The sequence below is a fragment of the Mustelus asterias genome, chromosome 12, assembly GCF_964213995.1.
Source record: "Mustelus asterias chromosome 12, sMusAst1.hap1.1, whole genome shotgun sequence".
Lineage (NCBI taxonomy): Eukaryota > Metazoa > Chordata > Chondrichthyes > Carcharhiniformes > Triakidae > Mustelus > Mustelus asterias.
Genome location: NC_135812.1, coordinates 186,267 through 209,434, shown reverse-complemented (window position 1 = coordinate 209,434; position 23,168 = coordinate 186,267). Strand labels below are relative to the sequence as shown.

Sequence of the window (23,168 nt, the reverse complement as noted above, 5' to 3'; positions counted from 1 at the left end):
AGGGCCTCAATATCCCGAATCATCCAGGGTTCGCTACTTCTACCAGCCTTGCCCTTCACTCTAAAAGGAATGTGCTTACACTGAACTCTGGTTAACACACTTTTGGAAGTCTCCCATTTACCAGCCGTTCCTTTGCCTTCCAACAGACTCCCCCAATCAACTTCTGAAAGTTCCTGCCTGATTTCTCTCTTAACTTTACTCCGAAACCCTCTATGCTCTTCAAGGGATCCACTTGATCCCAGCTGCTTATGCATGACATATGCCTCCTTCTTCCCAAAGTGATCCCTCGCTAACACTTCTGTCACCTGCCCTTCCTTATTTCCCAAGAGGAGGTCAAGTTTTGCCCCCTCTCTAGTCAGGCCATCCACATACTGAATGAGAAATTCCTCCTGAATACACTCAACAAATTTCTCTCCATCCAAGCCCCTAATACTATGGCTGTCCCAGTCAATGTTGGGAAAGTTAAAATCTCTGATTATTACCACCTTATTTTTTTTGGAACTATCTGAAATCTCCTTACATATTTGCTCCTCAATTTCCCGCTGACTATTTGGGGGCCTGTAATACAATCCTATCAAAGTAATCTCTCCCTTCTTATCCCTCAGTTCTACCCATATAGACTCAGTGGGCGAACCCACGGAAATATCCCCTCATAGAATCATAGAATAGAATCCCTACAGTGCAGAAGGAGGCCATTGGGCCCATCAAGCCTGCACCGATAACAATCACACCCAGACCCATCCCCGCAACCTCACATATTTACCCCGCTAATCCCTCTAACCTATGCATCCTGGGACACTAATGGACAATTTAGTATGGCCAATGCACCTAACCTCCACACCTTTGGGCTGTGGGAGGAAACCGGAACACCCAGAGGAAACCCATGCAGACACGGGGAGAATATGTAAACTCCACACAGACCGTGACCCAAGCCAGGAATTGAAACCAGATCCCTGGAGCTGTGATGCAGCAGTGCTAACCACTGTGCCATCGTGCCGCCCCCTCTTAGTACTGCCATGATGTTTTCCCTAATCAAAAATGCAACTCCCCCCTCCTCTCTTATCTCCTGTTCTATCTTTCCTAAAGCATCTTTGACAAATATATAATTACATAATTGAATGGCGGAGTAGACCAGATGGACTGAATGGCCTAATTCTGCTCCTATATATTAAGTGTAGTGCAGCAGCAGATTTATTTGCCTTTAGAGGTTGGACCTCATGGCTCCTGAGTGAGGTTGATTTCTTTAAGGTCCTGATTAGACTAAAATAAAATTGTGTGAAAGAGGGATTCCACCTGCAAAATATAACCTACTTTAAAATCTTAGGCCTGCCCTTGGCAGCTTTGGAGGCTTATGCAAACGACAATGCCCTGGTCTTTTGGGAGTCTCCAGCACCGGACTTCTAGACAGTATGCTGAGATGTTGGCACTGTCACCTTTTGCCTTTGGATGATTCCATCAGGCCTGTGCCTTTGCAATATGGGATAAGGTGCTCCCATGTAAATCCAGGAATTCAATGCTCTGACCTCTCTGCACCACTCCCGCCCCCCACCCATTACCTAACCTTTGTCCATAGGGAATAGGTCATTCGTGGCATGCCTGGCATTACTTGGAATACTGGGCATTCTCTCTGGGTTCTGAGTATTCCTTGGGGATCTATGCAACCCTTGTGGTACTGGACATGTCCTGGGGTAATGGTCACAAAACTCAGGCTGCTACAATTTTCAAAACTGATTCTCAGAACCTCATGAAAATATGTAAAATGCCACACGATGCATGTTGACCAAGTTGGCTAAATATTGAAAGGCTCCTTCTAATCAGTTGAATTATTGGCTGCTGATAGCAGCGATTCCAAGTTTTCATACTGCCTCTGTTCCTTATATCTTTCTTATTAAACAGAATACCTTTGAAGAAAAGGAGAGTTTGACAGGAACATCCAGCTTCACCAATGCAAGGTTTGGAGGTGCCATTGCAAACATAGGAGACATCAACATGGATGGATACAATGATGTAGCCATTGGAGCTCCTTTGGAGGAAGACCATGGAGGCAGTGTCTATATCTTTAATGGGCATAAGGATGGTATCCACATGACTCATTCCCAGGTAAGGCTGGACACAGGAGCTTTATTGTGCATGTTACAGTCCCGGTTCTCCAACCAATTTGTGATCGTGTTGAAGAGCATTCTCCTCCTGTGACCTGAAATCTTTGTAATGATGTGAACATGATTGTGCCTCAGGGTTAACATTGACCCTGTATCGAGCTTTCACAATTGAAAAATATTACCCTGTGCAGACTAAAACGACAAATTGAATTTTATTCGAAAAATTGACAATGAGGTGAAAGAAGCACAGCAAAATAAGCAGAAATGTACGACTCAGAGAAGCCATAGACATTCACACCGTGTCATTGTATTATGGTGCTTGAGATATGCTGCCAACGTCAAAATCTATTCGTTGAACTTATGAACTTAACAACTCAGGCAGTTGAATTCAATTTAAATCATAGAAATCATAGAATCATAGAAACCCTACAGTACAGAAAGAGGCCATTCGGCCCATCGAGTCTGCACCGACCACAATCCCACCCAGGCCCTACCCCATATCCCTACATATTTTACCCACTAATCCCTCTAACCTACGCATCTCAGGACACTAAGGGGCAATTTTAGCATGGCCAATCAACTTAACCCGCACATCTTTGGACTGTGGGAAGAAACCGGAGCACCCGGAGGAAACCCATGCAGACACGAGGAGAATGTGCAAACTCCACACAGACAGAGACCCGAGCCGGGAATTGAACCCAGGTCCCTGGAGCTGTGAAGCAGCAGTGCTAACCACTGTGCTACCGTGCCGCCATGTTTACCCAAATAGATGGTGTTGACATGGGATCTACTCTAGGCCCAGCTCCCACAAACATCTTTGTCGGCACTCATGAGAAATGCGCCATCGATGGAATGACACCTGGGGGGAATCTTCCCATCCTGCTCGCCACAGGACTTGTAGTGGTGGGACACGGACCATGCAATGGTTCGTTGACCTCAAGCAGAATTTCTGGTTTTGGGGCAAGCGTGGCTGGAAAATTTGATATATTTAAATCTGCAACTGCATGTAAGGCTTTCCTTACACAACTTAATGGACTCCATCCTGCGCTCAAATTCACCTTTGAAATGGAGCAGTCAAGGAAGCTCCTTCTCCTTGATGTTCTGGTTGAGAAATCTGGTTTTCTATTGGAGTCTGTCGCAAGCCTACCATCACTGGTCAATATATGCGTAGGCATTCCTACAATTCCACATGCTATAAGATTGGCCCCATCAGCCACTGTGAAAATAAGGTCCTAGCCATCTGCTCATTGTGTAGCTTGATGCTGAAATATAATGCATTCAAAGCTATCCTGTTGTGTAAGAACATAAGGACAAGGAGCAGGAGTAGGCAATTCAGCCCCTTGACCTGCTCCATCATTTAATACGATCATAGCTGATTTAATCTCGGTCTCAAATCCACTTTTCGGCCCACTCACCGTGGCCTTCCCTTCAATTCCTTGCTAATTAAAAATCTGTCCACCTCTTCTTAAATTTATTCAATGCCCTGGCATCCATCACGCTCTGGGTAGTGAATTCCACAGACTTAAACCCTTTGAGAGAAATAGTTTCTTCTCATCTCCATTTTAAATCTTCCACCTTTTTCCTAAAATTATGACTTCTTGTTCTAGATTATCCTACAAGAGGAAATATCCTCTCCACATCTCCTCTGTCAACCCCCCTTATCGCCCGATACATTTCAATTAGATCTCCTCTCATTCTTCTAAACTCCAGGGAGTACAGGCTTAAACTGCCCAATCTCACCTCTGTGGGAGGATGAGCTGTGAGGAGGATGCAGAGATGCTTCAGTATGATTTGGACAGGCTGAGCAAGCTAGACTTGCAGGATTTGCAGAAATTCACATGGCTGAAATCCATATAAGCTACATCGACTGCACTACCCTCATCTACACACCTGGTCACCTCCTCAAAAAATTCAATCAAATTTGTTTCGGCATGACCTCCCTGAGGAGGTGACCAGGTGTGTAGATGAGGGTAGTGCAGTCGATGCAGCTTATATGGATTTCAGCAAAGCTTTTGACAAGGTCCCACATAAGGAAGGCAAATGCGCATAGGATACGGGTAATTTGAGGTGGTGGATTCAAAATTGGCTCAGTTGTAGGAGACAGGGGGTGATGTTAAGACCCAGGCAAGGTGTTTTGTGGAGTTAGCCTAGACCCTTAGTTTTACATTTGATTTTCACTTGAGTGAACATAAGGGGCCCGATTTTATCATTTTCATTCTAAGTGCTGAATCTGGGCGCAATTCAGATCTGACTTGGAAATCTGTTCTCCGGCGCCCCCATATGCACTCAGTCTGGAAAAAAAATCGTGGGTCTGAATTGCACTGTGAGTGGGGCTTATCACGTCCAAAACGATCGAGCTATGAATTGCGCATGCGTAGTGAGAAAAAAAAATTGAAAAACGCGCCCTTGTCACATCGCTCCCGGGCTGCAAAAAGCGGATAAAGTGGCCTGCGAGCGAAAAGCGGGAGTGATGGCCCCCACAGATATTGCTGTACCCCCACAACATAACTGTCCCCTTTATCCACCCACCCCCCCAACCCAGACCAATCACGATTCCCTGCCCCCCTTCTCCCCCCACTGATCACCCACAGAGTGGCAGCGGATCCACCCTGCCCCCCCCCCCCCCCACTCACCCCACCAGAGATCCATCTAGCCTCCACCCCCCACCCAGAGAATGATCAGGCCTCCGTCCTCCCTCCACCTCCCCACCCGCCCACCAGACAACGATCTGGCCTTCCTCCCCCGCCACACCAGACAACAATCGGGCCTCATAGAGTCATAGAGGTTTACAGCATGGAAACAGGTCCTTCGGCCCAACTTGTCCATGCCGCCCTTTTTTTTAAAACCCCTAAGCTAATCCCAATTGCCTGCATTTGGCCCATATCCCTCTATACCCATTGTTCCCATGTAACTATCCAAATGCTTTTTAAGAGACAAAATTGTAACCGCCTCTACTACTATGTCTGGCAGCTTGTTCCAGACACTCACCACCCTCTGTGTGAAAACATTGCCCCTCTGGACACTTTTGTGTCTCTCCCCTCTCACCTTAAACCTATGCCCTCTAGTTTTAGACTCCCCTACCTTTGGGAAAAGATATTGACTATCTAGCTGATCTGTGCCCCTCATTATTTTATTGACCTCTATAACATCATCCCTCAACCTCCTACGCTCCAGAGAAAAAAGTTCCAGTCTATTCAGCCTCTCCTTATAACTCAATCCATCAAGTCCTGGTAGCATTCTAGTAAATCTTTTCTGCACTCTTTCTAGTTTAATAATATTCTTTCTATAATAGGGTGACCAGAATTGCACACAGTATTCCAAGTGTGGCCTTACCAATGTCTTGTACAACTTCAACAAGACATTCCAACTCCTGTATTCAATGTTCTGACCTCCCTGCCAACCAGAGAACTCCCTCCCTCCCCTCCCCCCCCCACCAGAGAACAATCGTGCCTCCCTCCCCCCACCCCCCAACCAGAGAATGATCGGGCCTCCCTCCCTCCCCCACCAGAGATACATCTGACCTGCCTCCTCCTCCTCTCCCCCCGACCAGAGAATGATCTGGCCCGCCTCCCTCCCCTCCTCCCAACCACCATCGATCTGAATTAGCGAGCCACTGGAAGCTCTGAATTTACCTCTTCAAAAGCTGGAGCACCCGAAACAGACCTTTGCCGAGCATGTCTGTTTCGCGGCAAATCTGGACACGCGAACGTGATGGTCAAGGGGGAAATGCTGGTAAAGTTGGGCGGGCTGTTCATTAATTCAATTTAAATGCATGCAAATGCATTAAAATCACCATTGCGCCTATTTCGAGCACGATTCGGATTGTGGCCATTTTCGGGCCTTGGTAAAGTGGCCATCTGCGCGGACGCGGGCGCGGATTGCGTTAATGGCCTCATGCTCGACTTTACCACGTTTTCACGCCCAAAAATGGGCGCGACGCAATGGTAAAATCAGGCCCAAGATGCTTCACTCCAGGTATGATTCAAATGACCCATGAGGAAACTTTTATCGAACAAAGTTTATTTAAGAACAGTTAAAATATAACAAAAATAATTTATATAACTTTTATCAATTACAAGATTTAAACATGGCACAGTATAATCCTTAACAGCTAGATATCTATGTTGTTCCAACACAATCATCATCCCATAGACATACACCTATCTCCAGTCTGAGCACAAAAAGCAAGTATGCTCACAAGATGCTGGATTTGCAGCTTTTAACATCTATGTGAATTGGTCCTTTGAATGTTGGATCAATTCTCTGAGGCTCCCCCGTCAAAAACGCAACTCCCCCTCCTCTCTTACCCCCTGTTCTATCTTTCCTAAAGCATCTTTGACAAATATATAATTGCACAATTGAATGGCAGAATAGACCAGATGGGCCGAATGGCCTAATTCTGCTCCTATATATTAAGTGTAGTGCAGCAACAGATTTATTTGCCTTTAGAGGTTGGACCTCATGACTTCTGAGTGAGGTTGATTTCTTTAAGGTCCTGATTAGACTAAAATAAAATTGTGTGAAAGAGGGATTCCACCTACAAAATATAACCTACTTTAAAATGTTAGGCATGCCCCCAGCAGCTTTGGAGGCTTATGCAAATGACAATGCCCTGATCTTTTGGGAGTTTCCAGCACTGGACTTCCAGATAGTATGCTGAGATGTTGGCACTGTCACTTTTTGCCTTTGGATGATTCCATCAGGCCTGTGCCTATGCAATATGGGGTAAGCTCAGAATGCCTCTGGAGAGAGAGAAAGAGAGAGAGACAAAGAAACAGAGAGACATTGCCTTCTTCCACCAACTTCTGGCAGCAAAAGTAAAAACTAGAGTGCTCTGTGGGAAAAGCGTCCCCAGGCATATCACCTGACCAGTCCATCAATCTCAATCAAATGCCACTCAGCAATCCGAGGGGACACATTCAAATCACATATCACCGCATTAGTGAGGATTAAAATCCACATTGCTTCAATTACACTGCCTCGGTAACAATACAGGACACCAGCCACAGATAATATGGTGCCGACAAATTCCAGAGCCTGATAGAAACATCCTGCTGAGAAACTTGATTAAAATACATTTCTTAAAGGCACAGTATCGTCACAGTGATGACAGAAGGCTGTTTTAAGTAGGTGGAAGCTGGGGATCACAGGGTTCTCTGCTGGGTCTCCTCTTATTGATTTCTATTGGTATGTAAAGATAAAAAGATTAACAAAAAGAAAATTTCGGCTCCTTACAGTCAGAAACGGGAGAATTCATAATGGGGAATAAAGAAATGGCCGAGGAACTAAATTCACACTTTGCTTCTGTCTTCCTTTGTGACATGTACCAGATGTTCTGAAAGGAACAAGTTTTAGTGAGGAGGTGAAGGAAATCAGCATTAGTAGAGAAATGGTTTTGGGGAAATTGATGGGATTGAAGATGGATTAATCTCCAGGTCCTGATAACCTTCATCCCAGAGTATTTAAGGAGGTGGCCCTGGAAATAGTAGATCCATAGGTGGTCATCTTCCAAAATTCTTTGGAATCTGGAATCTGGAATAGTTCCTAGCTAATGAGGGTAGCTAATGTAAGCCCACTATTCTAAAAGAGAGCTAGAGAGAAAACAGGGAACTATAGACCAGTGAGCCTAACGTCGGTACTGGAAAGTTGTTAGAGTCCGTTATCAAGGATTTCATTACTCAGCATTTAGAAGGCAGTGATATAATCAGACAAAGTCATAGAATACTACAGTGCAGAAGAGGCCCTTTGGCCCATCAAGTTTGCATTGACGCATGAAATGCCCTGACCTGCCCACCTAATCCCACTTGCCAGCACTTGGCCCATAGCCTTGAATGTTATGGCGTGCCAAGTATTTTCATCCAGGTACTTTTTGAAGGATGTGAGACATCCCACCTCCACCACCCTCCCAGGCAGTGCATTCCAGACCGTCACCACCCTCTGAGTAAAAAGGTTTTCCTCAAATCCCCCCTAAACATAGAAACATAGAAAACTACAGCACAAAACAGGCCCTTCGGCCCCACAAGTTGTGCTGAACATATCCCTACCTTTTAGGCCTACTTATAACCCTCCATCCTATTAAGTCCCATGTACTCATCCAGGAGTTTCTTAAAAGACCCTATTGAGTTTGCCTCCACCACCACTAACGGCAGCCGATTCCACTCGCCCACCACCCTCTGTGTGAAAAACTTCCCCCTAACATTTCCCCTGTACCTACACCCCAGCACCTTAAACCTGTGTCCTCTCGTAGCAGCCATTTCCACCCTGGGAAAAAGCCTCTGAGAGTTCACCCGATCTATGCCTCTCAACATCTTATATACCTCTATTTGGTCTCCTCTCATCCTACGTCTCTCCAAGGAGAAAAGACTGAGCTCCCTCAGCCTATCCTCATAAGGCATGCCACTCAATCCAGGCAACATCCTTGAAAATCGCCTCTGCACCCTTTCAATCTTTTCCATATCCTTCCTGTAATGAGGCGACCAGAATTGAGCACAGTACTCCAAGTGGGGTCTGACGAGGGTCTTATACAGCTGCATCATTATCCCCGGACTCCTAAACTCAATCCCTCAATTGATAAAGGCCAGCACACCATACGCCTTCTTAACCACCTCCTCCACCTGCGGGGCCGATTTTAGAGTCCTATGGACCCGGACCCCAAGGTCCTTCTGATCCTCCACAGTACTAAGAGTCTTTCCCTTAATATTGTACTCCTTCATCCCACTTGACCTGCCAAAATGGACCACTACGCATTTATCTGGGTTGAAGTCCATCTGTCACTTCTCCGCCCAGTCTTGCATCCTATCTATGTCCCTCTGTAACTTCTGACATCCCTCCAGACTATCCACAACCCCACCAACCTTCATGTCGTCGGCAAACTTACCAACCCAAAAGCCTCCACTTCCTCATCCAGGTCATTTATGAAAATGACAAACAGCAAGGGTCCCAGAACAGATCCCTGGGGCACACCACTGGTGACCGACCTCCAATTAGAAAAAGACCCATCTATACACACTCTCTGCCTCCTTTGGGCAAGCCAGTTCTGGATCCACAGGGCAGCAGCCCCTTGGATCCCATGCCCTCTCACTTTTTCTAGAAGCCTTGCATGGGGGACCTTATCGAACACCTTGCTAAAATGCATATAAACCACATCTATTGCTTTCCCTTCGTCAATGTGTTTAGTCACATTTTCGAAGAACTCCACCAGGCTCATCACCAGGCTAGTTCTTCTCGACTAGGTCCTGCACAGCTTTTGTGCACCACGGTTCCTTTAACCTACCAATTCCTCTCTGTCTGCTCGGAACATTGTCCTGTGGAACCCTCGACAGACATTCCTTGAAAAACTGCCACCTCTCTTCTGCAGATTTCCCCGAGAATACCTCCTTCCAATTTACTCCTCTAATTTGCTGCTTTCTGTCTTCATATTTCCCCTTACTCCATATAAACGCTTTCCTAGCTTGCCTGATGCTCTCTTTTTCCAATGCAAGCATAAAGGAGATAGAGTTATGATCGCTATCCCCAAGATGCTCTCCCACTGAGAGATCTGACACCTGTCCAGGCTCATTGGTCAGTATCAGATCAAGTACAGCCTCTCCTCTTGTAGGCTTGTCCACATGCTGTGTCAGGAAACCCTCCTGAACACACCTAACGAACTCCTCCCCATCCAATCCTCTTACCCTCGGGATATTCCAATCTATGTTTGGGAAATTAAACCTCCCACCTCTCACTTTTAACTTGTGTCCCCTCATATCTGGCACTTCCACTAAGGGGAACACTGCTCCCTATCCACTTTGTCCATGCCCCTCATAAACACCTCTATCAGGTCACCCCTCAGTCTTCTCTGCTCCAGAGAAAACAACCCAAGCCTATCCAGCTTCTCTTCATAACTTAAATGCTCCATCCCAGGCAGCATCCTGGTGAATCTCCTCTGCACCCCCTGCAGTGCGTTCATGTCCTTCCTATAATGTGGTGACCAGAACTGCACTCAGCACTCCAGCTGTGGCCTCACCAAAGTTCTATACAACTCCATCATGACCTCTCTGCTTTTGTAATCTATACTCTGATTGATAAAGGCAATTGTGCCATATGCCTTTTTCACCACCTTATTAACCTTCCTTTCTGCCTTCAGAGATCTATGGACAAACACGCCAAGGTTCCTTTGTTCTTCGGAACTTCCCAGTGTCAGACCTTTCATAGTATACGTCCTTGTCAAATATTCTTTCCAAAGTGCGTCACCTCACACTTTTCAGGGTTAAATTCCATCTGTCACTTGTCTATATCTTCCTGTAACCCAAGACACTCAACCTCACTATTAACCACCTGGCCAATCTTTGTGTCATCAGCAAACTAACTGATCCTACCCCCACATAGTCATCTATGTCATTTATATAAATGATGAATAGTAGGGGGCCCAGCACAGATCCCTGTGCTACACCACTGGTCACTGGCCTCCAGTCACTATAGCAGCCGTCTGTCACCACCCTCTGTTCACAAGAATGATCCCTGGAATGAAGAGCTTGTTGTATGAGGAACGGTTGAAGACTCTGTGTCTGTACCCATTGGAGTTTAGAAGGATGAGGGGGGATCTTATTGAAACTTACAGTATACTGCGAGGCCTGGATAGAGTGGACGTGGAAAGGATGTTTTCACTAGTAGGAAAAACTAGAACCAGAGGGCACAATCTCAGGCTGAAGGGACGATCCTTTAAAACAGAGATGAGGAGGAATTTCTTCAGCCAGAGAGGGTTGAATCTGTGGAACACTTTGCCGCAGAAGGCTGTGGAGGTCAGGTCACGGAGTGTTTTTAAGACAGGGATAGATAGGTTCTTGATTGACAAAGGGATCAAGGGGTTATGGGCAAAAGGCAGGAGAATGGGGATGAGAAAAATATCAGCCGTAGTTGAATGATGGAGCAGACTCGATGGATCGAATGACCTAATTCTGCTCCTATGTCTTATTGTCTTATGGTCTCCTACCGCTAAGTGAATTATGAATCCACCTTGTCAGATCACCCTGTATCCCATGTGCATTAGCCTTCTTAATAAGTCTCCCATGTGGGACTTTGTCAAAGGCTTTGCTGAAATCCATGTAAACTACATCAACCGCACTACCCTCATCCACACACTTGGTCACATGCTCAAAAAATTCAATCAAATGTGTTAGGCATGGCCTCCTTCTGACAAAACCATGCTGACTATCCCCGATCAAATCTTGCCTCTCCAAATGGAGATAGACTCTCTCCTTCAGAATCTTCTCCTGTCATTTCCAAACCACAGATGTGAGACTTACTGGTCTGTAGTTCCCTGGCTTGTCTCTACAACCTTTCTTAAATAGTGGAACCACATTAGCTGTTATCCAATCCTCTGGTACCTCCCCAGTCGCCAGGGAGGAATTAAAAATTTAGGTCAGAGCTCCTGCAATTTCCTCCCTCGCCTCCCACAACAGCCGCCGACACAATTCATTCGGACATGGAGATTTGTCCACTTTTAAGCCCGCCAATACCTATAATACGTTGTCAATCCCAATGACAATTTGCTCTAGAACTTCACAGTCTCTCTCCCTGAGTTCCATAACTACCTCCTCATTCTCGTGGGTGAAGACGGGTGTGAAATATTTGTTTAACACTCGATCAATGTCCTCTGCCTCCACCCACAGATTTCCCCCTTGGTCCCTAAGGGGCCCTACTCTTTCCCTGGTTCATAGAATCATAGAAACCCTACAGCACAGAAAGAGGCCATTCAGCCCATCGAGTCTGCACCGACCACAATCCCACCCAGGCCCGACCCCCATATCCCTACATATTTACCCACTAATCCCTCTAACCTACACATCCCAGGACACTAAGGGCAATTTTTGCATGGCCAATCAACTTAACCCGCACATCTTTTGACTGTGGGAGGAAACCAGAGCACCCGGAGGAAACCCACGCAGACACGAGGAAAACGTGCAAACTCCACACAGACAGTGACCCAAGCCGGGAATTGAACCCAGGTCCCTGGAGCTGCGAAGCAGCAGTGCTAACCACTGTGCTACCGTGCCACCCGCTTATCCTCTTATCCTGGTTATCGTCTTCCCATTGATACACTTATAGAATATCTTTGGATTTTCCCTACTTTTATCACCAGAGCTTTCTCACATGGGAAGGAATAGGGCCGTACAGCAGGGCAAGGTTTACAATTGGGGGAGAGGTAATTATGATGCGATTAGGCAAGAATTAGGGGGCATAAGATGGGAACAGAAACTGTCAAGTAAAGGCACTAACGAAAAGTGGAACTTTTTCAAGGAACAAATACTGGGTGTCCTTGATAGGTCTGTCCCTGTCAGGCAGGGAGGAAATGGCCGAGTGAGGGAACCATGGTTCACGAAAGAGGTGGAATGTCTTGTGAAAAGGAAGAGGGAAGCTTATGTAGGGATGAGGAAACAAGGTTCAGATGGCTCGATTGAGGGTTACAAGTTAGCAAGGAACGAGCTGAAAAAGGGGCTTAGGAGAGCTAGGAGGGGACATGAGAAGTCCTTGGCGGATCGGATCAAGGAAAACCCCAAGGCTTTTTACTCTTATGTGAGGAATAAAAGAATGACCAGGGTGAGGTTAGGGCCGGTCAAGGACAGTAGTGGGAACTTCATAGAAATCATAGAAACCCTATAGTGCAGAAGGAGGCCATTCGGCCCATCGAGTCTGCACCGACCACAATCCCACCCAGGCCCTACCCCCACATATTTACCCGCTAATCCCTCCAACCTACGCATCTCAGGACTCTAAGGTGCAATTTTTAACCTGGCCAATCAACCTAACCCGCACATCTTTGGACTGTGGGGGGAAACCGGAGCACCCGGAGGAAACCCACGCAGACACGAGGAGAATGTGCAAACTCCACACAGACAGTGACCCGAGCATCGAACCCAGGACCCTGGAGCTGTGAAGCAGCAGTGCTAACCACTGTGCTACCGTGCCCAACTTGTGTATGGAGTCAGTAGAGATAGGCGAGGTGATGAATGAATACTTTTCTTCAGTGTTCACCAAGGAGAGGGACCATGTTTTTGAGGAAGAGAAGGTGTTACAGGCTAATAGGCTGGAGGAAATAGATGTTCGGAGGGAGGATGTCCTGGCAGTTTTGAATAAACTGAAGGTCGATAAGTCTCCTGGGCCTGATGAAATATATCCTAGGATTCTTTGGGAGGCAAGGGATGAGATTGCAGAGCCTTTGGCTTTGATCTTTGGGTCCTCACTGTCCACGGGGATGGTGCCAGAGGACTGGAGAGTGGCGAATGTTGTTCCTCTGTTTAAGAAAGGGAATAGAAATGACCCTGGTAATTATAGGCCGGTTAGTCTTACTTCGGTGGTTGGTAAATTGATGGAAAAGGTCCTGAGGGATGGGATTTACGACCATTTAGAAAGATACGGATTAATCCGGGATAGTCAGCACGGATTCGTGAAGGGCATGTCGTGCCTCACAAATTTGATAGAATTTTTTGAGGAGGTAACTAAGTGTGTTGATGAAGGTAGGGCAGTTGATGTCATATACATGGATTTTAGTAAGGCGTTTGACAAGGTCCCCATGGTCGGCTTATGATGAAAGTGAGGAGGTGTGGGATAGAGAGAAAGTTGGCCGATTGGATAGGTAACTGGCTGTCTGATCAAAGACAGAGGGTGGTGGTGGATGGAAAATTTTCGGATTGGAGGCAGGTTGCTAGCGGAGTGCCACAGGAATCAGTGCTTGGTCCTCTGCTCTTTGTGATTTTTATTAATGACTTAGAGAACTTTTAGGGAACATTAAAACTGACAAAGCCCCAGGGCCTGATGGCATCTATCCTCGACTGCTCAGGGAGACGAGAGGTGAAATTGCTGGGCCTCTGACGGAAATCTTTGTCGCTTCTTTGGACACGGGTGAGGTCCCTGAGGATTGGAGGATAGCGAATGTGGTCCCGTTGTTTAAGAAGGGTAGCAGGGATAACCCAGGAAATTATAGGCCGGTGAGCTTGACGTCCGTGGTAGGGAAGTTGTTGGAGAGGATTCTTAGAGACAGGATGTATGTGCATTTAGAACGGAACAATCTCATTAGTGACAGACAGCATGGTTTTGTAAGAGGGAGGTCGTGCCTTACAAATTTGGTGGAGTTTTTTGAGGAAGTGACAAAAACGGTTGATGAAGGAAGGGCCGTGGATGTCGTCTATATGGATTTCAGTAAGGCATTTGACAAAGTCCCACATGGCAGGTTGGTTAAGAAGGTTAAGGCTCATGGGATACAAGGAGAAGTGGCTCGATGGGTGGAGAACTGGCTTGGCCATAGGAGACAGAGGGTAGTGGTCGAAGGGTCTTTTTCCGGCTGGAGGTCTGTGACCAGTGGTGTTCCGCAGGGCTCTGTACTAGGACCTCTGCTATTTGTGATATAGATAAATGATTTGGAAGAAGGTGTAACTGGTGTAATCAGCAAGTTTGCGGATGACACGAAGATGGCTGGAATTGCGGATAGCGAAGAGCATTGTCGGGCAATACAGCAGGATATAGATACGCTGGAAAATTGTGTGGAGAGGTGGCAGATGAAATTTAATCCGGATAAATGCGAAGTGATGCATTTTGGAAGAAATAATGTAGGGAGGAGTTATACAATAAATGGCAGAGTCATCAGGAGTATAGAAACACAGAGGGACCTAGGTGTGCAAGTCCACAAATCCTTGAAGGTGGCAACACAGGTGGAGAAGGTGGTGAAGAAGGCATATGGTATGCTTGCCTTTATAGGACGGGCTATAGAGTATAAAAGCTGGAGTCTGATGATGCAGCTGTATAGAACGCTGGTTAGGCCACATTTGGAGTACTGCGTCCAGTTCTGGTCGCCGCACTACCAGAAGGACGTGGAGGCATTGGAGAGAGTGCAGAGAAGGTTTACCAGGATGTTGCCTGGTATGGAGGGTCTTAGCTATGAGGAGAGATTGGGTAGACTGGGGTTGTTCTCCTTGGAAAGACGGAGAATGAGGGGAGATCTAATAGAGGTATACAAGATTATGAAGGGTATAGATAGGGTGAACAGTGGGAAGCTTTTTCCCAGGTCGGAGGTGACGATCACGAGGGGTCACGGGCTCAAGCTGAGAGGGGCGAAGTATAACTCAGACATCAGAGGGACGTTTTTTACACAGAGGGTGGTGGGGGCCTGGAATGCGCTGCCAAGTAGGGTGGTGGAGGCAGGCACACTGACATCGTTTAAGACCTACCTGGATAGTCACATGAGCAGCCTGGGAATGGAGGGATACAAACGATTGGTCTAGTTGGACCAAGGAGCGGCACAGGCTTGGAGGGCCGAAGGGCCTGTTTCCTGTGCTGTACTGTTCTTTGTTCTTTGTTCTTTGTTCTAGAGGAGGGGGCTGAATGGTGGATCAGTAAATTTGCTGATGACACCAAGATTGGTGGAGTAGTGGATGAGGTGGAGGGCTGTTGTCGGCTGCAAAGAGACATAGATAGGATGCAAAGCTGGGCTGAAAAATGGCAAATGGAGTTTAACCCTGATAAATGTGAGGTGATTCATTTTGGTAGGACAAATTTAAATGTGGATTACAGGGTCAAAGGTAGGGTTCTGAAGACTGTGGAGGAACAGAGAGATCTTGGGGTCCATATCCACAGATCTCTAAAGGTTGCCACTCAAGTGGATAGAGCTGTGAAGAAGGCCTATAGTGTGTTAGCTTTTATTAACAGGGGGTTGGAGTTTAAGAGCCGTGGGGTTATGCTGCAACTGTACAGGACCTTGGTGAGACCACATTTGGAATATTGTGTGCAGTTCTGGTCACCTCACTATAAGAAGGATGTGGAAGCACTGGAAAGAGTGCAGAGGAGATTTACCAGGATGCTGCCTGGTTTGGAGGGTAGGTCTTATGAGGAAAAGTTGTGGGAGCTAGGGCTGTTGTCTCTGGAGCGGAGGAGGCTGAGGGGAGACTTAATAGAGGTTTATAAAATGATGAAGGGGATAGATAGAGTGAACGTTCAAAGACTATTTCCTCGGGTGGATGGAGCTATTACAAGGGGGCATAACTGTATGGTTCGTGGTGGGAGATATAGGAAGGATATCAGAGGTAGGTTCTTTACGCAGAGAGTGGTTGGGGTGTGGAATGGAGTGCCTGCAGTGATAGTGGAGTCAGACACTTTAGGAACATTTAAGTGGTTATTGGATAGGCACATGGAGCACACCAGGATGATAGAGAGTGGGATAGCTTGATCTTGGTTTCAGATAAAGCTTGGCACGACATCGTGGGCTGAAGGGCCTGTTCTGTGCTGTACTGTTCTATGTTCTATGTTCTATCCCCTCTTTGCTCTCCAAATTGATTTGTTATGCTCCATTCTGCACTTCTGCACTCCACTAATATCTCTGCAGACTTACTCCCTTATACTTGTTAAAAGCCCGTCTTTACCTTCTCATTGTATCCTGAATGTCTCTGGTCATCCATGGTTCTCTGGGCTTATTACACCTTCCTATTACCCTAGAGGGAACATGTTGGGTCTGTACCCTCCCCATTTCATCTTTGAACACCCCCCACTGCTCTTCTGTAGATTTCCCCACAAGTAACTCGCTCCAGTCTACCTTGGCCAGATCCTGCCTAATTTTGTTAAAATCTATTCTCCCCCAATCAAAAACATTTTTCTGCAACTTGTCAATTTCTTTGTCCATAACAAATTTGAATTGGACCATGTTGTGGTCGCTATCACCAAAATGCTCCCCCACCAACACATCAACCACCTGTCCGGCTTCATTCCCCAGTATGAGGTCCAGCACAAAGGTGAAATCATGTTTGACAAATCTATTGGAATTTTTTGAGAATGTAACTAGTAGAGTTGACCGAGGAGAACCAGTGGATGTGGTTTATTTAGACTTTCAGAAGGCTTTCGACAAGATCTCACATAACAGACTACTATGTAAAGTTAAAGCACATGAGATTGCAGCTAAAGTCTTGAGATGGATAGAAAGCTGGTTGGCAGATAGGAAGCAAAGAGTTGGCATAAATGGGTCTTTTTCTGATTGGCAGTCAGTGACGAGTGGGGTTCCGCAGGGATCTGTGCTGAGACCCCAACTGTTCACATTATATATTAATTCTGCACTGTGTGATGCTATGATTCTATGATTCTGTTCTTCTGTGGCTCAAAACATAGTTTCAAGCATTTGGGGGACGATTAGAACATAGAACATAGAACAGTACAGCACAGAACAGGCCCTTCAGCCTACGATGTTGTGCTGAGCTTTGTCTGAAACCCAGATCAAGCTATTTCCTCCCTATCATCCCGCAGTACTCCATGTGCCTATCCAATAGCTTCTTAAATGTTCTTAAAGTTTCTGACTCCACTATCCCTGCAGGCAGTCCATTCCACACCCCAACCACTCTCTGAGTAAAAAACCTACCTCGGACATCCTTCCTATATCTCCCACCATGAACCCTATAGTTATGCCCCCTAGTTACCGCTCCATTCATCCAAGGAAATAGTCTTTGAACGTTCACTCTATCTATCCCCCTCATCATCTTATAAACCTCTATCAAGTCTCCTCTCAACCTCCTCCGCTCCAAAGAGAAAAGCCCAAGTTCCCTCAACCTTTCCTCATAAGACCTACCCTCCAAACCAGGCAGCATCCTGGTAAATCTCCTTTGCACTCTTTCCAGTGTCTCCACATCCTTCTTGTAGTGAGGTGACCAGAGCTGCACACAATATTCCAAATGTGGTCTCACCAAGGTCCTGTACAGTTGCAGCATAACCCCACGGCTCTTAAACTCCAACCCCCTGTTAATGAATGCCAACACACTATAGGCCTTCTTCACGGCTCTATCCACTTGAGTGGCAACCTTCAGAGATCTATGGATATGAACCCCAAGATCTCTCTGTTCCTCCACATTCTTCAGAACCCTACCTTTGACCCTGTAATCCACATTTAAATTTGTCCTACCAAAATGAATCACCTCGCATTTGTCAGGGTTAAACTCCATTTGTCATTTTTCAGCCCAGCTCTGCATCCTATCTATATCTCTTTGCAGCCTACAACAGCCCTCCACCTCATCCACTACTCCACCAATCTTGGTGTCATCAGCAAATTTACTGATCCACCCTTCAGCCCCCTCCTCCAAGTCATTTATAAAAATTACAAAGAGCAGAGGACCCAGCACTGATCCCTGTGGCACTCCGCTGGTAACCGGTTACCAGTCCGAAAATTTTCCATCCACCACCACCCTCTGACGGAAATCTTTGTCGCTTCTTTGTTCACGGGTAAGGTCCCTGAGGATTGGAGGATAGCGAATGTGGTCCCGTTGTTTAAGAAGGGTAGCAGGGATAACCCAGGAAATTATAGGCCGGTGAGCTTGACGTCCGTGGTAGGGAAGTTGTTGGAGAGGATTCTTAGAGACAGGATGTATGTGCATTTAGAACGGAACAATCTCATTAGTGACAGACAGCATGGTTTTGTAAGAGGGAGGTCGTGCCTTACAAATTTGGTGGAGTTTTTTGAGGAAGTGACAAAAACGGTTGATGAAGGAAGGGCTGTGGATGTCGTCTATATGGATTTCAGTAAGGCATTTGACAAAGTCCCACATGGCAGGTTGGTTAAGAAGGTTAAGGCTCATGGGATACAAGGAGAAGTGGCTAGATGGGTGGAGAACTGGCTTGGCCATAGGAGACAGAGGGTAGTGGTCGAAGGGTCTTTTTCCGGCTGGAGGTCTGTGACCAGTGGTGTTCCGCAGGGCTCTGTACTGGGACCTCTGCTATTTGTGATATATATAAATGATTTGGAAGAAGGTGTAACTGGTGTAATCAGCAAGTTTGCGGATGACACGAAGATGGCTGGAATTGCGGATAGCGAAGAGCATTGTCGGGCAATACAGCAGGATATAGATAGGCTGGAAAATTGTGCGGAGAGGTGGCAGATGGAGTTTAATCCGGATAAATGCGAAGTGATGCATTTTGGAAGAAATAATGTAGGGAGGAGTTATAGAATAAATGGCAGAGTCATCAGGAGTATAGAAACACAGAGGGACCTCGGTGTGCAAGTCCACAAATCCTTGAAGGTGGCAACACAGGTGGAGAAGTTGGTGAAGAAGGCATATGGTATGCTTGCCTTTATAGGACGGGGTATAGAGTATAAAAGCTGGAGTCTGATGATGCAGCTGTATAGAACGCTGGTTAGGCCACATTTGGAGTACTGCGTCCAGTTCTGGTCGCCGCACTACCAGAAGGACGTGGAGGCATTGGAGAGAGTGCAGAGAAAGTTTACCAGGATGTTGCCTGGTATGGAGGGTCTTAGCTATGAGGAGAGATTGGGTAGACTGGGGTTGTTCTCCTTGGAAAGACGGAGAATGAGGGGAGATCTAATAGAGGTGTACAAGATTATGAAGGGTATAGATAGGGTGAACAGTGGGAAGCTTTTTCCCAGGTCGGAGGTGACGATCACGAGGGGTCACGGGCTCAAGCTGAGAGGGGCGAAGTATAACTCAGACATCAGAGGGACGTTTTTTACACAGAGGGTGGTGGGGGCCTGGAATGCGCTGCCAAGTAGGGTGGTGGAGGCTGGCACACTGACATCGTTTAAGACTTACCTGGATAGTCACATAAGCAGCCTGGGAATGGAGGGATACAAACGCTTGGTCTAGTTGGACCAAGGAGCGGCACAGGCTTGGAGGGCCGAAGGGCCTGTTTCCTGTGCTGTACTGTTCTTTGTTCTTTGTTGTCTTCTGTTAGGTAGCCAGTTGCCTATCCAATCGGCCAAACTTTCCCCTATCCCACACATCCTTACTTTCTTCATAACCTGACCCTGGGGGACTTTATCAAACGCCTTACTAATATCCATGTATATGACATCAACTGCACTACCTTCATCTACACACTTAGTTACCTCCTCAAAAAATTCTATCAAATTTGTGAGGCAAGACTTGCCCTTCACAAATCCGTGCTGACTATCCCGCATTAAGCTGCATCTTTCTAAATGGTCATAAATCCTATCCCTAAGGACCTTTTCCATCAACTTACCGACCACCGAAGTAAGACTAACCGGCCTATAATTACCAGGGTCATTTCTATTCCCTTTCTTAAACAGAGGAACAACATTCGCCACTCTCCAGTCCTCTGGCACCATCCCCGTGGACAGCGAGGACCCAAAGATCAAAGCCAAAGGCTCTGCAATCTCATCCCTTGCCTCCCAAAGAATCCTAGGATATATTTCATCAGGCCCAGGAGACGTATCAACTTTCAGTTTATTCAAAATTGCGAGTACATCTTCCCACCGAACATCTACTTCCTCCAGCCTATCAGCCTGTGACACCCTCTCTTCCTCAAAAGATTCTCCCAAAAAAGTGCTGAATGTACGGGAAAACTGGTGTAATTCATGATTGTTTCAGATTTTTTCAGTGGGAGTTCAGACTCGAATCTCCCACACTCTGTGTAATGCAGATGTCACCATTGTGAATATCATTAAAAGCTCAGGGGGGCGTGGCGTATTCACACCAGAGTGTGACAGTTCCGGAACTCTGCGCATGCACAGTGGCCCCAATCTATCAGCCTGCAGTTTCCTGGCCAGCTCAATTGCTGGCCAACCCGGGACCCTCACAGTGTTGCCCCTCTTGATACCCCCACGGCCCAATCGCAGCCCTCATGACCATTCCTGGGCCAACCCGTCCCAGTGTGCCCTGATCTCCAGCCATTCCCCCAGCAGTGAAGATCCCCCGCACCCCGGCAGATTACACCCCTACCCCCCCGCCCCCCTCCCCCCCCGCCACCCCCCCCCCCCCCCCCCCCGCCCCACCACCATGGGTGGCAGACCCCCTCCCCCGCCCCTGGCAGACCACCATCCCCCCAGGCCGCCCCATTCACTGGCTTCCCTCCAGCCCCGACCGATCGCAATGCAGAGTGGCAGCAGGACACCCAATCCCCATATCCCCATCGACCACCCCTAGGCCACGCCCCCGGCACTGTCCCATGCCTGGTGGTCAGTGCCAAGGTGCCTCTTGGGCATGGGCACTTTGCCCCTTGGGCAGTGCCAGGGGGCACAGGCTGGCACTGCCAGGGTGCCCATGCCCAGGGGGCACCACCTCCCACCACCCGACCCCCCTGGGGGGCCCCGATTGTTCCCCCCCTTCACTCCAGCGGGGTTTCTCGCTAGTTCATAGAAAGTGGGGAGCTAGTCTGAATGCCACCGGAGTGAAACTGTACCGTTTGGGTGCAAGTTGTTATTGAGCCCGGAGAATTCAGTCCCAGGCCCAATAATGACATTTAAATAACAGTAAATAAGATTAAAATGACTTACCTGCTTGACCTGCCGGTTTCCAGCGTTGTCCCGACCGAGCCAGATATCCGGGTCGGGAACGCATGCGCGAATCCTTCAATTTGGTACACACTCGATTCTCCCAGCCCGACCCGCTAAAACATTAACGTGTCGGGATGGGAGAATCACCCCCTAGGCGTGTTTCTACAATTGGACAGCACTTGCTAAATCATTCTGATTGTGTTAAGAATTACACTGACAATCAATCTAAGATTATTCGTCAGGCTCACAGTGTGGCTCACTTCTGCATGCTGTGAGGTACATATATTCACACACAGGGCCCTGCCATTTGCAGATAGAAGGAGAATGTCCACACATTGCACTTTTCTGACTAAACAAAAGAACATAGAACAGTACAGCACAGGAACAGGTCCTTCGGCCCATGATGTGCCAAACATGACGCCAAATTAAATTAATCCCTTCTGCCTGCCCTTGGGCCTGCCCTTTATTCCTTGCATATTCATGTGCTTACCTAAAAGCCCCTTAAATGCCCCTATCTTGTCTGGTTCCACCAGCACCCTGACAGCATGTTCCAGACACCTACTACACTCTGTGTAAAAAACTTGCCCTTCAGATCTCCTTTGAACTTTCCCCCCTCTCCCCTTTAATTACATGTTCCTTATCATTATGTGTGAGGAGCATGGTGTATCTTGCAGTGGCAGAGGGCAGGAGGTCACCATTCTTGCCTTTGCCTCATAGGGTCAAAGTTCCTCGTGCCATATGTAAAAGTTACCTGGGCAGTCATTCACTAACTGCAGGCCAAGAGCATTAGCCTGGCTGTCCTTCCAGAGGGAGAGACCTATTTCAGATAACAGAATGTCACAGAATAGAAAATATGTGGCCAGCAATGCCTTCTGCACATTCTTCTCCAGACTTGTCCAGAAAAGGCAGGAGGTCCTGTTTCCCAGAGAGGCCTTCCCACCTCACCAAGGCAGCCTGGACAGAGGTTGCAGTGGAAGTTATTGCTCATGCAGCCTACTCCAGAATTGGCATAAATTACTGGAAAAGGTAAGATGTGGAAAGAACACTGGTGTGCTTCTCTGGGGAGAAACACGCCATTTTTATCATTAGAACCAACACTACCACTTTATGGTAAGACTTCCCCAGAGTCTTTAAATATTTTTAAGGCACAGTTAGGTCGATTCTTCATTAACAAGGGGATGAAAGATTATTGGGGCAAGTGGGAATGTGGGTTATAGTTGCAATCAGATCAGCCATGATCTTATTGAATGATGGAGCAGGCTTGAGGCACCAAATGGCCTACTCCTGCTCCTACTTTGAATGTATGTTTGTCCGTCTATATGCAAATGCGAAACTGATTGTTGGGACCATTGAATCACCTTTAAAGTTCCCAGAACTTAATTGAAATGTTCATCCGGTTGTTGGGGAATTGATTTTTGAGTCCCACAAAATTAAGTTCCCCCACCTGCCAAGCATTTCCAGGTGGGTCAGGAAGATTCAGCACAGTATGATCCACCACATCCAGGACATTCTGTTTTTACTTGAATTAAGAGACATTTCAAAAGAAAACTATGTTGTAAAGTTACAATTCCTATTGCAAATGGGTTTAAAGTCTACCCTAAGATAGAGTTTGTATATTCTATAAATGATAATGTAAAATCAAGACAAGCAAATTTTAAGGAAATATCCAATTCATTGGGTGGGATTTCCTGGCTGCGCTCACCCCAAAACTCCACCCAAGGAAAGTTCCACCTGAGGTCAATGGACCTTTGCATGAACCACACCCTATCTACAACAATTCCAGTGGCGGACGGGATGGAAAATTCCTCCTATTGTATTAT

At 46.9% G+C, this 23,168-nt stretch overlaps 1 protein-coding gene across 2 annotated transcripts in view; it reads left to right on the top strand.

Moving 5' to 3' along the window:
• LOC144501157 (integrin alpha-E-like) overlaps nt 1-23,168 on the top strand; it is a 377,113-nt gene that overhangs the window by 201,053 nt on the left and 152,892 nt on the right. For both annotated transcript variants that reach the window (XM_078224555.1, XM_078224556.1), the window contains one exon: nt 1,897-2,100. In XM_078224555.1, the coding sequence (XP_078080681.1) occupies nt 1,897-2,100 (204 nt within the window). The remainder of the gene's footprint in view (nt 1-1,896; nt 2,101-23,168) is intronic.